At 55.4% G+C, this 17,357-nt stretch overlaps 1 protein-coding gene across 1 annotated transcript in view; it reads right to left on the reverse strand.

Annotated features, from left to right (window-relative positions):
* Window positions 1-16,942, reverse strand: part of MGAT5B (alpha-1,6-mannosylglycoprotein 6-beta-N-acetylglucosaminyltransferase B) — a 72,754-nt gene extending 55,812 nt beyond the window's left edge. Inside the window, exons 1-2 of the mRNA XM_077787343.1 lie at window positions 16,808-16,942; window positions 9,121-9,233 (exon numbers count right to left, since the gene is read on the reverse strand). Of these exons, the coding sequence (XP_077643469.1) occupies window positions 9,121-9,233; window positions 16,808-16,875 (181 nt within the window). The 5' untranslated portion in view covers window positions 16,876-16,942. The remainder of the gene's footprint in view (window positions 1-9,120; window positions 9,234-16,807) is intronic.
* Window positions 16,943-17,357: the final 415 nt, after the last annotated feature.

Raw genomic sequence — 17,357 nt, forward strand, 5'->3', positions numbered from 1 at the left:
TCCCCACAGAAGTGGGCAGGAACATCCAGTGTCACGTGAAGCCCCAGGGATGCCTTTATTTTCATTATTGCAGTGGCTCTCACTTCTCTGCCTGCAACACTAATTTAATAAGGGCAGTAAAGTTTTACACCTCCACTTTAAACTCTATTTCCATTAGTTGGTCAAGGATGGGAGCACAGGGCACCTAAGGATGGATGCAGAGCTTGGGACACCAGCAGAAGAAGGAGAGGCCACATGCTTTTAAGCAACCCTCATTTTCACAGAATCACTGGGTTGGAAGAGACCTTCAAGATCATCAGGTCCAACCCAGCCCCAACACCTCAACTCAACCCTGGCACCAAGTGCCACATCCAGTTTGGCTTAAACACACCCAGGGAGGGTGACTCCACCACCTCCCTGGGCAGCCATCCCAGAACTTTTCTCCACCCACGAAAAACAATGGCCTGCTCCCAAAAAACTGCAGATTAAGGACACCCCTGAGTTGGCCATAGGGGTGAAACCCCAGCATGGTGGCACTGATGGGTGCTGTGTCACTGCTCAAAGAGCCCTTGGGGCAGCTGAGCATCCAGCAGGAGCTGGCAAAAGGCAACGTTTGGGGCAGAAAGCCCTCACCCTGCAGCTGGGCTCTGCCTCCTTTTTGTGCCTTCCCTTTGGTGCCTCCCTTAACTCCTTTCTCCCCACCAATGCTTGCACAGGGAAGGAGGAGAGTGGTGCCGAGCTCAGCAATTCCAGGGGAGCCCAGGAGCCAACCCTGCTGCTCCAGGAGAAATCAAAAACCCATCAGCTCCCAGCAAAGCTCCTCACCAAGGAGATGCTCCCAGAGCCAGCCAGCTCCACTTGGCACCAACCAGAAAACTTCTTCCAGCATCAGCTGGCTGCTCCAGCCTCCGAGGATTCACGGAGTGGCTTTGGAAGGGGAGGATGCAGAGAGGCTGGAAGGGAGCCCCAAGCTCTGAAGAGCTGCCCAGCACGCTCCTCCGCATGGCTTCCCCCTGGCTGGCACCCACAGGCTCCAGGAGAGTCGAATCCAGCTCTGCATGCAGCAGCAGGAAGATGAAGCACTGGGGACGTGCAGGATCTGCAGGTCCCAGCTGGTGCTGAGGAGGTGACACCACACTCAGACCCACACCTGGCACCTGGGAAACCAGCCTGGATAACAACCCCACAGCGGGGCAGAGAGAGGGTGTAAGAGGCCATTGAAGACCCTCACTCATTCCTCTGCCGATTGCCACGAGAAGGAAAAACCCCCTGCTGCAGTTTGGGCTTGGAGGAGGCAACAGTGCAGGTGCAGCCACTGCACATCACACCAGCTGTGCCCAACAAGGCCTGGCAAGAACTTGGCAAGGATTTGGCAAAGACCCAGCATGGCCCCAGCACAGGGCAGCTGCTGCAGTTCCTGCTTCACTCTCACCTTTAAGCCGAATTAAATGTTGGGGTGACTCTGGTGGTCTCTCACTGCAGACCACTCTTCTGCCTCATTACCACCGTGACAGAGATCAAGAACCCTCTCCCCAAGGACTGACCCTGAGACCCCTACCACAGGGAGTGGGGGGAGAATGACCTGACCTGTTCTTCTCCAGTACCTCCAGTGGATTTATTCTGCATTGTGTTTGTTCTGCCTGGATGGTTTTCTGTAGATACACCTGTTCCCCCCACAGCAATTTCAATAGACTCTCATTGTTCTGCCTGTTCCCCCCTTTTCCCTCTGTGGACTGTAACAGAACCCCTGGGTTGAGCAGGATTTTGGAGACTCTCCCTAATGCAACAAGACGGATCCCCATCATCTAGACCAGTGAGGATCTCACCTGTGTTGGCAGCTATTCCCATCCGCCCCTTCTCTCTCTCTCTCTCTATCCTTTTTATCTTTTCTGACCCCACTATTGCATTTATTCTTTTTGGTGCCTAATAAAGGTGCATTTGCTGTGATTAAGCTGATAGTCCCCTGCTGTTTGTCTTTTGCACTTTGGGATCGGCTAAGGAACCACCACAACACCCCGCTACATGCAGATCGTGACAGAGGGGATGGAAGAGGGAGTTGGATTAAGTTTTTTGGTTTTATTTAGAGATGGAGTAGCTGAGAGGTGTTTTAAAAACACTAACAATAGTGTTGCTCTTAATACTCTTAACAATATTTATCCTATTCCATAACATCTGTTATCTTAACATTTACATACAAATACACACTATATAAATATTCTGTCAAGTTCTAAACATTTTCTACTAATTAATTTCCCACAAGAGGGGAACCTGCTGTCTTTTGAGGGAGCTTTACCTAAAAAATCTCTGGCTTCAGGCCCTGAGAAGAGTCTCATGCCTCCTCCTGGAGCAGCATCAGTGAGACACGCTCCAGCATCCGCGGATCCTGACAAGCTGCTCACGAGCGCTGCATTATCCAGGGCTGCTCAGCAGACAACATCAAAACATGACACCAGCAGCCCGGGAGAGGGTTATAACTCACTCAGGAAGAAACTGGGAATAATTAGTGCCCTTTTTGCTGAGCAGAGCCCGCCCGGCTCCCTCCCTCCCCTGTCACTGTCACTTGCTCACACGAGTCTTCACAACCGGTTCTCCTGTCGCCTCCGCTGAGCGTTACAGGCAGCAAGATAAATTTATAACTCACATGACTTCTTAAAAGCAAAGGGAACACGAACATCCCTGGAACCACACGTCTGTGGGCTGTGTCTCAAGGAGGCAGCAGCCCAAGCCCTCGCTCCTGAGTGCTCTCCCCAGCCAGAGCAGGTAAAAAAGGGGATTCCCAAAGCCACAAAGCAACTTTTGGGTATTCTGCCCAACCCAAGCTCCTGTCAGAAGAATTGTGTGCTCTGTCCAGAAGCTGACTGGGATCTCTCACAAGTGGCGGCGACCCAAATTTGCAAATGGATCCTGAAAATTACCTTTCCTGAGGGAGAGGGAGGGTGAACACATCTGTGTTTTATTTTAAAGCTCTCTTGGGCTGAGCAGCATCTCAGTGCAGCCAGGATGGGGCTGAACGGAGCTGTGCCCTCCTCTGCTGTCAGCCCTCACAATGAGAGAGTACACAGGGGGTCAGGATCATGGACAGACCTCCTCCTCCTGCCCTCCCAGCACAGCAGACTGCCAGGGGGGACGACAGAGTTCCTCAAGCTCGCTCTGATCCTTAGCAAATCCAAGCCTGACCTTTCTGCATCCTCTGTGAGAACAAATGGTGATGTTACCTGGCCATGCTAACCCAGCTAGGATGCTGCTGGAGCAGAAGGAAAAGCAGCAGAGCCGGGAGCAGGAGCAAAGGACCCCTCTGAGGAGATCATGTAGGTTCTCACATTTCTATTTGGCCTCTCTGCTCTGCTCCTCAGGGAGCAATCCAAGGCATTGAAATAACCTGAGATCCCCTTGCTTCACGGTGCTGTGGCTCTGAAACGGTGAAAATGCCCTACAAAACCCGGAGCAACCTTCAGCATTATCATCTGCAGCACAATTCCCACCCCTCCACAACATCCCTGCTCCACAGAAGCCACAAACATCAAAGCTCACAGCTGTGCTGCACAGCCCTAAACATCTCCCTCTCTCCTCTTCTGTGTTCACTGATGGAAGAAATCATTTGAAGCAGGTGAGACTCCAGGAACTGGAGCGAGCAACAGCAGCAGGAGAGGCAGAGCACTCCAGGAGCTGGAATAGTGAGAGGATTTGAGGAGAACAGGACAGGATTCCTGCCAGGTGACATTACACACCATCTCCAGCACAACATGCCTTGGCTGTTGGCTCTGCATCTCTCCTGAGTCCTGTAGCCCAACGTGACAAACCAGACACCATAAGGAAGCCTCAGTGCTCAGCTTCCCCATGGTCTGCATGTGGCACAAGACACCCCAAGCCAGCAAGGGCAGGCTTCCACTTTTTTTTTTTTATTTTCCACATTTATTTTTATTCCCTCCAAAATGAACGTAAATGACCAAATCTTTTTGCAGCAGAAGCTGTTCTCTGGTGACCTGCAATTCTGCTGGATCACAGACCACGGGAAGTCCCTGCTGCTGCAGTGCCCACCTCCAGACAGATTCCAGGATGAGTTACCATTGCCCAGCTGCAGCGTCCCAGTGCTGTAGGACTGGGAAAACCTCTCTTCTAGCCCACAGGGTTTTATCACCCCAGCAGGGTCCATATCCTGCAGCCCTGAGATCAGACCCCAAAACACGTCTCAGCAGCCCGGGACAAGGTGCAACAGCCTTGCAGAGGCTGAGCTTCACCTCTCCTTGCTTCTATTTCCCAGCTTGTGCTCTAAAATCATCTCTCCCCTACCCTTGTCCTTTCTTCATCCCATTCCCACCCATCCTGCTCCCAAAGAGGTGGAGGAAACACAGCACAGGAGCCCAGTTGTGGCCAGCCCCAGGACACCAGCTGGAGATGCTGGGGTGGGAAAAGGCAGGTGTTGATCTCTGCAGCTGAGCAGCAAGAAACACTTAAAAACAAGTTGAAAACAACAGTTATGAGAACAGCAAACACACAACTCCAGCCCCCAGCAAACCCCCCACTTCCCAAAGGCTGCAGGAGTCCAGGACCTCAGCACCAGCACCGCTCTGCAGCGGTGACCCCGGGCACAGAGATACCTGTGAGCCACTTCAAATGCTTCTAGCAAAGCTCCAACAAGGTCACCTGAAATCAAATCAGGCCCCTCTTGCAGGAAGCATCCACCCAGCACGGGGGCAAAGCTCTGCTCCAGCCTTTCAGGACCTGTCCTACACCTCCCCTGGGTTTGCAGCAAATTCCTCCAGCACCTCATGCCCAACCCTGCAGGAATCAACAGCAAGAGGAATCCAAAGGCTTTTGATTCTTTGAGCCAGCTACAGCAGTTGCAGGCAATATTCCAGCCACATCTAATCACGTTTTAACACTTAATAACCTGTTTTCCCTGGATAATCCCCTGCAGCAGCAAGCTGCACTAGCGGGATGTACATCCCACCAAATCCAGCCTGGGGCACAGCCACGGGCTGAGGGACCACAGCCAAATCCTCCCCAGCACCAGGATTGCAGAATTTGGTGCTTTTTCAGCAGCAGCCTCCTGCCCCCTGACTCCAGCAGTAAAACAACTGCAAGAAAGATGCTTGGGGGGGAAAAAAGGCTCATCAAACATATTAAATTCTAAATTAAAGGAGAGAAGAGGACACAGAAAACTCAGTCTCCTCAGTCTAGAGCCCTTCCCAAAGCATCTCCCACATTCAAAATTTATAGACTTCTCTGTTTCCCTTTTTTATCTACATCTTTGTTTGCAGAATAGATTCTCTCAGTGGCCATTTCAAAACGAAGGAACCTTTGGCTGTGTTTACTTGACAGCAGTGGATTAGGATAAAATAACTTGCATTTCAGAAGGGTTTTTTTTATTTATTGTTAAGATGCAAAGCCTCTGCTACAGCGAATCACCAAGCAGAGAATCCATCTGAGGAATGATTTCTGGCACACACCAAGAAACTTGGCTTTTGGAGAGAACCTCCGAGAAAGGCATTCACATACAAAAAAATCAAATTTTAAATGGGATTAACTTCTGGACTGTGACATTATCCATTTCCCCTGTTCATGCTCCTGCCTCACATCTATGTTTATTTTGGTTATGACTGGCTGCTCGCACAGTTCAGGAGCCAGGAAAGCTCTGGGCAGGGCTGGGGCATTTTCATGTCTCCCTTCGAATTGCAGCAGCTGAGGCTCAAGGCTGGGCTGGGCAGGTCACTCAGGGAGAAACAGGAACAGCCCCAGCCTACATTGGATCATGAACTTCAGCATTCATCCACAACCCAAAGGATTTTTTGGATGCAGATGATTTTATAGCAAATGATTTTCTGCCATGCCCCAGCTCCCTGCAGCCACCCCAGCCCCGCAGGCACTGAAGGGCAGCTGGCTCTGGCACACACATGGGAGCAAGGAGCAGCACAAAGAGCCACAAAAGCTGGGATCAGCCCCAGGAAGGGCTGGGATCAGCCCCAGGAAGGGCTGCAGGAGCTGACTGACACTCACCACAAGCCCACCCCATTTCTACCCCAGCTCCTCTGCAGAGCAGCCCAGCCCAGGGCACGTGGAGGAGCGAGTGGGCAGCTCCTGCAGCATCCACCAGGTCATGAGAGATGCCCCAAAGGGCCCTGCTGGAATCTGAGCTATTGATGATTCTGAGATTGTAGAAAGTCTCTGTCTGTCAGCCCGCTGCCAAAGCAGAAGCCATCATTGGTCTGTGCTGGTTCCAAGGTTGTTTATTCTGTTTATCTCTCACATGTTCTGCTGCCCTGCCCAGCTCTGTCCTGCAGGGCAGCGTGTGGGGCTCTGCCCTCAGTGGGATGTGACAAACATTCAATACCAGAAACTCCCTGGGCTGGATTTACAAGAACGTGCCAATATCTGTCACCTACGTTGGACAGTGTGTCCCCAGCCTGAACCCACAGAAAAATGCCAACACCACAGTGAGACATGGAGGGCATGAAGGAGGAGAAAAAGGACAAGACACACCCAATTCCCTCCATCTTGTCCCCTTTGAACCCCTAATCTAGAATCCTAAAATTTTACTTTTGCATCCGTGCCACACTTATTACTTATATCAAACACTCAGAGCTTGTAATTCATCCTGCAAGATTGAAAACTCTTTTCCATGGACAGAGATCACAGCCAGTGTCTCTGGGGGCTCTGTCCAGGGGGTTCCTGACCCCTGCCAGGGTCCCAGACCTGCCAGGGCAGCCAGAGGGAAGCTCTGGATTCCCATAGGGCCCTTCCAGGAGTCCAGGTGGAGCAGGGACCAGGCTCCTGCCCCACCAGGAGCACATTCCCAGGCAATACTCCAGCCTGGACATGGCAAACCTGAGGCCACTCCCCAGAAACTCTTCCCCAAGTCACTGACCATGAACCTGAACAGATTCCCATTCTTCATCACACCAAGAGCTCATCAGCCCAGCACAATTAACCTGCTCCTCTGAGCTCGCCTCCAGCCCAGCACTGTGTGTGTGCTTAACAGCCACCATAACTGCCAGGAATGTTTCCTGGGCTTCCCTGGGATCCAGAACACGTGCTAATTAAATGCCAGTTTGTTATTCAAACAGACCTTTGGAGACAGGGCAAATAAGCAGCACACCCAGCCCTGCTCCCTCCCTCCCCAGTGGATGCTCACTCCAGGTGAGCTGCAGCTCCCCTCAGCCAGGAGAGCCCTGAGTGCCCTCCCCAGCCCCCAAAGAGAGGGGTCAGCCTGCCCACAGCCTCACTCAGCTGGGTGTGCTCTCACAGGCTGCAGGGATGGGGTTCCCCATCTCCCCAGAGGCTGTGACTCCCCATTTCCCAGGGAGGGAATCCGTCACCCTTCCTGCCTTTGCCATGGGTGGGATAGCTGGTTCTTCCCCCACCAGGTCCTGTCACCAGCAGCCACAGCCTTTCCCAGGTGACAGAGGGAGGTCTGTGGTGACACTGGCCAGCTCCTGGCCACCACATTCCCTGAGCCTTGCTCCCACCCTGCTCGGGGGGTTACTCACCCCTGGGAGCAGCTCCATCCCCCTGGGGCACAGCCAGTGCCTGCAGACCAGTGTGACAGGAGAGGCTGAATCCTGAAAAGCTGAACCCCAAAACCTGAACCAGGAGTTAAAGAGTGAGAAAAAGCCTCTCAGGCTGTGCCTGCCAAGGTCTGGGGACAAAGAACACAACCTTCCTCCAGAGGCAGGAGAGAGGATGCTTTGTGTTTAAAACCAGTGTGTGAGGCCATGAATGAAGCTCATCTTCCCCAATAAGAAGCACAGCAACAGCCAAATGTGCAGCAATTCATCTGGAAGCAATAGTTTGTTTGGCAAAGCCACTGAAAATAGAAAAAAAAATTGGATTTGCATTGAATTTTTGAGCTTTCTAACAAAGCAGGATTTGCCTTACCCATTTAGAAAGTTAAAAGACCAAAACCTTGAAAGATTAGAGGACCTAGGTCATAATTTACTTCTTTTCTTCTTCAAATGAGACCAGTCAGGCATTACCAGAAGCAACATTCAACCTGCACCATCTCAGAGCAAGGCAGCATCTCTCCCAACCAGCAAGGCTGGTGCTCACAGCCCTCAGCAGAGCCCAAGAGGGTCAGGCAAGAGGGTGAACCCATTTACACACCTTGATTTAATCACCTGCACCCCTGACTCTGGCAGTGGTTTTTTTTCTTTTTTGTTCTATTGCATTTGTATTTTTAATTTTCCTAGTAAGAACTGTTATTCTAATTCCCATATCTTTGCTTGAGAAGCCCTTAACATCAAAATTGTAATAATTCGGAGGGAGGGGGTTTACATTTTCCATTTCAGGGGAGGCTCCTGCCTTCCTTAGCTGACACCTGTGTGTTCAAACCAGGCCAGGCACAAATGTTGGGAGGGATGGTTAAATAGAATTATTCATAAATAATACAGCCAGGATGAGAACAGTCCTCCCTGCTGGCTGGACAATGCCCCTGCCTACAGATGGCTTCAGGGGTCAAGTGGACTGTTTTATCTCACCCCCCAAAATATATAGTTCACCCTGCATCTATATGTCACTATAGGACACAAGAAAGCACAGCATGAGCCACTGCGATGGCAAGGTAAAAAAGAAGGTGGTTTATTTTCTGACTCCAGCCTTTCTACTTTTCCAAAGGTGACAGTGGATTGGAGAGTGAATGGGCCACCTCTCCAAAGACATTGGACAAACCACCGGTACCTCAACTTCCTCCACCCCCACGAAGGAATGCAAAACAATATGTTGTTCATAGAAAATGTGTGGGAAAGTTTTCTAACAGCATGTAAACTCGGAAGGCTTTAGAAAATCTTAATAATCAGGGCGACACCTGTAACCCTCTGCTGAAACATCAAGTGCCTGTGACCCCATTGGCCCCAGCCTTGCTCCAGCCCACCTTGAAGCCCCCTGATTAGGGGTCTCTGAGGGGCCAGACGCCCTCTTGGATCTTCCCCCCTCTTAGAGCTTCCACCCTCTCCTGGAGCATCCTCTTGTCTCTCCCCTCCTCCATCCTCTCAAGCCTTGCCACGTGCTGCATCTGGCAGCTCCAAGCAAGACCTTTCTCCATCCCAAATAAACCTGATATCCCAAGAGCAGCCTGCAGAGATCTCTCGTCTCCATCCACCCAAACCATCCTGGAGCCCAGCGCTCCCCACGCGGAGCCGCGCTCACCTTCGGTGCGGATGGTGAAGGGGGAGTCCCCCAGGCGCTTGGCTGAGAACTGCCCTCCCAGGGATGTCATCAGGAAGCACAGGGTGAAAAATCCAATGCCCAGCACGAAAATCCTGCAGGAGAGAAAGCAGAGCTGGAGCAAGGTGTGATGAGGAGGCAGCTCCACCACCCCCGTGCCCCTGGGGTAATCCCCTTGTGTCAGAATCTGAGCTATTGATGATTCTGAGATTGTAGAAAGTCTCTGTCTGTCAGCCCCCTGCCAAAGCAGAAGCCATCATTGGTCTGTGCTGGTTTCCAGGTTGTTTATTCTGTTGATCTCTCACATGTTCTGCTGCCCTGCCCAGCTCTGTCCTGCAGGGCAGCGTGTGGGGCTCTGCCCTCAGTGGGATGTGACAAACATTAAATACCAGAAACTCCCTGGGCTGCATTTACAAGAACGTGCCAATATCTGTCACCTACGTTGGACAGTGTGTCCCCAGCCTGAACCAACAGAAAAATGCCAACACCACAGTGAGACATGGAGGGCATGAAGAAGGAGAAAAAGGACAAGGCACACCCAATTTCCTCCATCTTGTCCCCTTTGGACCCCTCATCTAGAATCCTAAAATTTTACTTTTGCACACGTGCCACACTTAATTATTACTTATATCAACCACTTAGAGCTGGTAATTCATCCTGTAAGATTGAAAACCTTTTTCCATGGACAGAGATCACAGCCAGTGTCTCTGGGGGCTCTGTCCAGGGGGGTTCCTGACCCCTGCCAGGGTCCCAGACCTGCCAGGGCAGCCAGAGGGAAGCTCTGGATTCCCACACCCTTGCACAGCAGCAGGAGAGGCTTTGGGTGTCTGGGACAATCCCAGCTCCATCCCTTTGGCTCACGCCCCACCCAGCCCTGGAGGGAGCATCTGTGCAGCCCCAGCCACTCCAGACCCTCGTGTGCTTCACAAAGAGCCCAGGACACAAACCCTGGCACTGGGCAGGGGCCTTTGCCTGAGAACCCCCTCTGAAATCCCTGCAGCCTCTCCAACAGGCTTGAGGAGTCCTCCACTGCACTCAGGGAGGAGTGGGGATTTGCATCTTCAGCGGGGAAGCTGAGCCAGACCACAGCTGCCCTGTGATGCTCCAGCCCAACAACCCAGAGCACAGGAACCACTCCAATAAACAATACCTGTGTTCCTCTGGCAGACAGGAGTAAAGAGAGACCTTTACCTTCCCTTCCTCCCAAAGAATCTAAAAAAAAAACCCTTTTAGTTTTTTATACAAAGCCTTTTGTTCCGCTGCAACTTGGCCACTGGCATTGTCATTGTGTCCCCTGTGCACAAGGGACAAGGAGGGACCTGCAGGGCAGCACTCATGTGGCCTGGGGCCACCCCATCGCCGCTTTGTTCAGCAGGAAAGTGGCTCCCAGGGGACACACTGGGCAGGATGTCACCTCCAGGAGAGGCAGGAGCTCCCAGCACTGCTCCTGCTCAGCCCAAATTCAGGCCAGTCCCTCTTTTGGGGGTGGGAGGGCTGAAGGCAAGAGCTCCGTGCACCAGGGAGTGCACAGCAGAGTGCTCTGTGCCAAGGGATGGATGTCTGGCCTCCTTCCACTGCTCAGAGATGCTGCCATCATCCCCAGGACTCCCTGGAGGTGCAGCAGCCTCCAGCAGCACACGGGAAAAGCCCTGGCAGAGGCACTGCCAGGTGTCAGTGGGACAGCTCAGCCACCAGACCCGGGGGAAACCTCCAGGAGGAGAAAGAGAAAAGAGAATCCCCCAGCCAGCCTCGAGAAACAACAGGTTTGTCTTCCAGCAGGGAAATCCTGTGTGGGACAGGAGCTGAGGGAGAGCTTGGGGTGCCCTGGCATCGCTGCCTCTCAGCATCCCTGAGCCAAAGGGAAGCAAACCACAGAGGACAGGAGCCTGCAGCTCTCCTTTGCAAGCTCACAGCATCCTCCACAGGGCTCAGGAGCTGCTCAGGAGCTGCTCAGCCACAGCACAGCCACCCAGGCTTTTCCAGGTGCACAGGAGCCCCCAGCCCTCCACCTAAGCATTCCTACACAGCTAAAAGGCAGAGGAGTAGGAGCCAGCCTTCAACTCTGGGCTACAGCACGCCAGCACTGCAATTATCTGCTGCTGGAAAGGGCTAACAAATAAAGTGACCTGCTTCAAAGCCCTCGTTAGTGACTGGAGATGTTGTGGAGAGCTCAAATACCAGGTCAAGCAGCTCAAGAAGGGCTGGGCTTCCCCTGGGAGATCTAGTGGAGAATTCCCAGGGCAAGTCCTCACTGTCCCAGCTGGCACAGCCAGGCTTTCCTTGCCTGGAGAGACTCCTGGGAAAGGCATGGCACTTACACCTCCATGCAGGCAGCTCTGACACTGCTGTCACACACACAGCACACACCTGAGCCCAGATCCAGGGCAGCCAGCTCAACAACAAAGGGTTTCCTTTGCCTGCTCCGAGCAGGATCAGCCTTGCTCACAGCAGACAGCTCCTGCCCATCCCGGGGCTCTGGACAAGCAGCACAGCTCCTCATCCCCTTCTCACCTCCCACCTAATCAAGGGGAAAAGCAACACCCTGGGCTTGTCAGCACTAATGAGCTCTGCCAGCAGTACACTCAGCACCAGCACAAACCCTCCCTGACAGCCAGGCCAGAGCTGGCCTGGAGAGCTGAACCAGCTGGGAGGGCTGACCCACCTTGGGGGCTGACCCACCTGGAGAGCTGACCCACCCTGGGGGCTGACCCACCTGGGAGGGCTGACCCACCTGGAGAGCTGACCCACCTGGGAGGGCTGACCCACCTGGGAGGGCTGACCCACCTGGGAGGGCTGACCCACCTGGAGAGCTGACCCACCTGGGAGGGCTGACCCACCTGGGAGAGCTGAACCACCTGGGAGAGGGGATGCTGAAGTGCATCACTAGAACTGCCTGACATCCCCATGCAGCCTGGACCAGCTCAGGTCCCTTTATTTCTGAATGAGCCGCCCCTGGAGGGGTGGAAAGCAGTTCCTACAAGCCACATAAAGCACTGTGCACTCCCTAATCCGGGCTCCCATCCCTAAAGGGCTGGCTACAGGCACAGCCCCACAGGCAGGAAGCAGTGGAGCAGAGCCACCCCTCCCCAGCAGATGCTGATGAGCTGTGGGATCTGCACACAGGCACGATGCAGAGCTCAGCCCCTCCCCAGGGCAGACCTGGGAGAAGGGTTTGCAGAGAGCTGTGGTCCAGCTCCAGCAGGGAGGTGATTGTGGAGGCAGCAGAGCATCCCTGATGCCGCAAAGTAGCGTGGTGTCCCATAAATAGCTTGGAGAGGGGGTGATCTGGGGACGTTAGTGCATTATCTGCCATTTCCACAGGCTGAGCCCAGTGCAGTGCTGGCTCTGGGAACACCCTGGAAGGGATTGCTGCACCCAGCTGGCTTTGGAGGGCTGAGTTTGCCCTTGGGGAAAGCTGTCTGCCACGGCACTTCCCTGGCAGGAGAGCACAGCAGCAGGCTGGAGAGGAAACAAGCTGAAAGGGGACAAAGCCCAGGCAGGTCCTGCACCCCAGGGTCCTCCCTGGGAGCACATCTGCTACAAAACCCACCCAAGGCCCCATCCTGGTACCCCCTCCCCCAAGGGGCACTTTAACAAAGCATCACCTGAATAAATACTCGGCCCTGATCCTGCTCTCACACCTCCTATTGACAATATCTTCATCATTATGCAAGACCTTGTTGACGCTTTTTAATCTTCATAATTATAGTCTGGCAAGGAGGGATCGTTAAGCACTGAGCAGAAAGAAAAAGGGGAAGGGAAGAAAAAAGATACAAAGGTGATCTGTGCTCTACCATCTCCCTAGGAAACAAAACCTTTTTCATTTTGACTGGATTACAGAGAGAGTAGGGGAGATGCAAGATGCTTTTTTCCTAAAAAAAAAAGAATAATAAAAAAAAAGATGAATTGGAGCCTTACTGGAATTGCTGTCTTTGGGGGATCAGTGGATCCAGCCCAGAGCAGTGCTCCAGGGAGCAGGGATGGTGCAGGGCTGGACTCTCAGCCTGAGAACCCCAACTCCCTTACTTTTGCTGATGTTCTCCAGGTGAATAAAAGTGCCTGGCCCAGACTCACCTGAGTGGAAACTCCTTATACAGAAAATAAATTTACCACAAAGTAGGTAAAACATAACAGATCCCAGATGGTCCTCTCTCCCAAAATCAAACCTAACTCCCTGAAGACTCTGGAGTTCCAAGGACCAAATAACACCTATCCTGCATACTGGCTTTGCCTGTCATCCCATGTCATGTTTAATTAATCACTCGGACACAGTTCTGGTGTCAAGTCCCTCTCCACATCCTCCCCAAACTGAAATGTTCATAGTTCTGGGCTCTGGCTTGGTGCCCAAAAGAAAAAAAAAAGTGAAATTCCTCAAGTCTTAAATGAAAATTGGAAGTGATGCCCCAGTCATGGAGGATTTTGGCCCGTGGAACTGAAAGCTGGATGTGACCAGGAGGGTCTGAGTGCTGAGCTGGCATGTGGTGGGGGGAGGAAGGCCAGCAGCACCCAGCAGGATGGGACTGTGACACTGGGAATGTGACACTGGGACTGTGCCCATGGTGTCACATCACCCAGCTGGGACCCACAGGGAGAATCCCACCCAGGTGAGGGGGGGAAACCAAGAGCCAGGTAACATCTTTTATCAGACAAATCTTCAACTCCCAAAAGCTGAGCCACCATTCCTACCAGCAGAGGTCATGTTAATGAACGACTCCTCTCCTTAAATCCCTTTTTGCTTAGAGCCCCACAGGGCTGTGGTGCTGTCAGACCGGTGCTGAGCCACGGGCACTGTGATCCATGCAGGGACCAGAGTGAACTCTCACTGACCTCTGTTACATCCCACAGAAAGCCTGGCTTTGGCTCCCAGCTGGCAAACACACCCACAGAGCCCAGAGCTGGGCGAGCTGGAGCAGGGCTCCTCGGTGAATTCTTGCCTGCATCCAGCACCACGGCAAGCGAGACACTCTTTGCTGCTGGGATGAAGTCAGAGCCGCCCTTGGACATTCCTGTGCTTTTCCAGACCGATCTGCTCCCTCTCTGCAGCCTCCCTCCCAGCTCAGGGCCCTGCATTGCTTTGCTCAGCGTGTCTGGAGGGTGGTTAATGAAATGTTTTGGTGCACAGGATCAGGTTTCCTGTGTGCTGTTTGCTGATGGCACCTCACCTCTGATGGCAGCAATCCACATCAGGCAGGGATCGCACCACGGGCAGCGAGGCTTTGCCCAGCCAGCAGCAGGGGAGGATTTACAGGACCCAGCCTGAGTGCCAGGACCTTCTCCCACTGCTGGAGTTATCCCTGACCCACAGCAGCCGAGGATGCGGGGTGCTGATGCTGGGGGAGAAGAGGTGATTTGCACTGGGTTAAGGCTGGAGCTGGGCAGTGCCAGCACTCACCCACGCAGGGCTGGCAGCAAGGTGACACAGGACTGTGGCATGGGGGGTCACATGCAGCATGACAGCAGCAGGGAGGAGGTGCAGAGGTCCTGGACACTGTGGGACAGTAAGGAAAGGGTCTTGGGAATTCCTCCTCTTGCAGAGAGAGCCTGGCTGTTAACAACGAGGTAACCCTGCTGGTTCCAGTGGCACCAATACTGGTCTGGACTGGTTGGACAGCAGAAGCCAGCCCAGGGCACACGGCCAGGACAGTGCAAGTTCTCCACCTGGACTCCAGAGACCATCCAGCCATCACAAACCCCTCATCCACACACATCCCCATCCCTAATGGGAGTTTGTGATCACCCTGTGCTCTCCCACCCTGACTCCAGGTCACTGCTGGACACGGGGCTCCCCTGCCTCAGGGGTGATGCCCAGGGCACAGGGATGCTCCAGCCAGTCGCTTCCTCACTGTGCAATTCAAAGCCAGTGAAGAGAGCAAACAGCCAGGCAAAGAGCATTCCCCGGGTGAGTGCGCCCTTCTCGCGTCCCTCGCATCACTCCCTGCTCCACTCCTGAGCTCTGGGAGCCCTCACACCTCTGCCAGCGCTTTGTGGCATCCCCTCGGCCAAGTTCCCCAGCCGCAGGCAGCAGAAATCGCTCCAGGCAAGCAGAGGCAAGCAGCTCCCGAGGAGAGGCAGACAAGCTGCCCACACCTGAGAGCGAGCGAGCGGCGCAAACCCAGCCGGGGGTAGCCCGGGCTAAGCAAAAAGGCAGCGAGCAGATCCCTGCGGTGACCCCAGAGCTCCAAACACAGCGAGGAGCGCTGGAAACCGCTGGGCTGGGCTCGCCCCACCTTGAGCTCCGTCCCCCGGCACGTTCGCCTCTATCTCTAAGGGGTTTTGGTCCCTCTCCCCACGGAAAAACCAGGTAACTTCCAACATCTCCCGTGTGTCTCAAGCTCGGGAGCAACAGAAGCTCATCTCCAGTAAATCAAGGAAGCCGGAGAGCAGGGGCTGGAGAGGGAAGGGAATGTATGGAAGCAAAAATGGGGAGTTACAGCAAGGGGAAAAAGCAATGGGTGGGTACGGGTGTGCTGGAGCCGGAGGGGTTCAGGTTTGGACATCCACCCCAGCCCCACTGCCAGCTCAAGGTGGGTTTCGAAATCCCCAGCTGCACCAGCAGGCTTAAACCAGAGGAACCTAATTCCCCCGGAGTACCAACATCTCCTAGAACCATTCTCAAAAAATCCAGCGGCGAGCAGCCCGGCGATAACCCCAGAGACACCTCCGGCGGCGGGGCGAACCGGGAGCTGGCAGGCAGCGGGAGCTGCAGGAGCCGCACGCTGCCCCGCGGGCAGACCTGCCTGGATCCCTGTCCGGATCCCTGCTCGGATCCCTGCCTGGATCCCTGTCCGGATCCCTGCCTGGATCCCTGCTCGGATCTCTGCCCGGAACCCTGCTCGGATCCCTGCTCGGATCCCTGCCTGGATCCCTGCCTGGATCCCTGCTCGGATCCCTGCCCGGATCCCTGCCCGCATCCTGCCCGGATTGCTGTCCATATCGCTGCCCGGATCCCTGCCCAGTCCCAGACCAGTCCCTGTCCGGATCCCTGTCCGGATCCCTGCTCGGATCCCTGCCCGGTCCCTGCCCGGTCCCTGCCCTCATCCCTGCCCGGTCTCTGCCCGAATCCCCGCCCTCATCCCTGCCGGGATCTCTGCCCGGTCCCTGCCCGGTCCCTGTGCGGTCCCTGCCCAGTCCCTGCCCGGATCTCTGCCTGCATCCCTGCCGGGATCTCTGCCCGGTCCCTGCCCTCATCCCTGCCCGGTCCCTGCCCGGATCCCTGCCCAGTCCCTGCCCGGTCCCTGCCCAGTCCCTGCCCGGTCCCTGCCCTCATCCCTGCCCGTTCCCTGCCCGGTCCCTGCCCTCATCCCTGCCCGGTCCCTGCCCGGTCCCTGCCCGGATCCCTGCCCAGTCCCAGACCGGTCCCTGTCCGGATCCCTGCCCGGTCCCTGCCCAGTCCCTGCCCAGTCCCTGCCCGCATCCCTGCCCGTTCCCTGCCCGGTCCCTGCCCTCATCCCTGCCCGGTCCCTGCCCGGTCCCTGCCCAGTCCCTGCCCAGTCCCTGCCCGCATCCCTGCCCGGTCCCAGCCCGGTCCCAGCCCGGCTCGCTGCCATGCCCATCCGGGCTCCATCCGCACACCCCACACCGCACACGGAGCCCGAGCCCGGCCAGCCGCAGCCCCCGCCCGCAGCAGCCGGGCGAGGCGGCGGCGGCCAGAAGCGAGCACCAACTTTACCTAAAGGGTCTCAAGGTGACGAGGCATCTTCTGACCATTATCTTGCCATCCGCGTTGACAGTGATCATCGTTCGAAGTTGCGGGCAGGGGGCGGCCCCGCACCGCCCCAGCGGCAGCGAGGGCGGCGGCGAGCGGGGCTCGGCGGGCGGGGCGCGGGGCTGCGCGGGGCTCCGGGGGGACGCGGCCCCCCAGCCCTACCCTCGCCCCTGCCCGCTGCCGCCCCAGCCCATGGCCGGGCCCGCTCGGCTCCGCTCGGCTCCGCTCGGCTCCGCGCACCCCGCGCTGCGGCTCCGCTCCGCCCCGCGGAGCCTCCGCCGGGCTCCGCCGGGCTCCGCTTGCCATCTAGCGGCAACCCGGCCCGCAGAGGGGCGGTCGGGCAGGGGCAGGGGATGTGGGGCTGCGGCAGCCTCCCCCCGAGGTCAGGGGATGGCGTTTTGGGCAGCATCCCCGCGCAGCTGACAGCCCCGGCGTGGGCACCTCGGGAGGCAGGGATGGTCCTTTGGCGGGGCAGTCAGAGCAGAAATGCCACCGAGCGCCGTGCCCGGGTGCT

This window comes from Lonchura striata, chromosome 19 (genome assembly GCF_046129695.1).
Source record: "Lonchura striata isolate bLonStr1 chromosome 19, bLonStr1.mat, whole genome shotgun sequence".
NCBI classification, from domain to species: domain Eukaryota; kingdom Metazoa; phylum Chordata; class Aves; order Passeriformes; family Estrildidae; genus Lonchura; species Lonchura striata.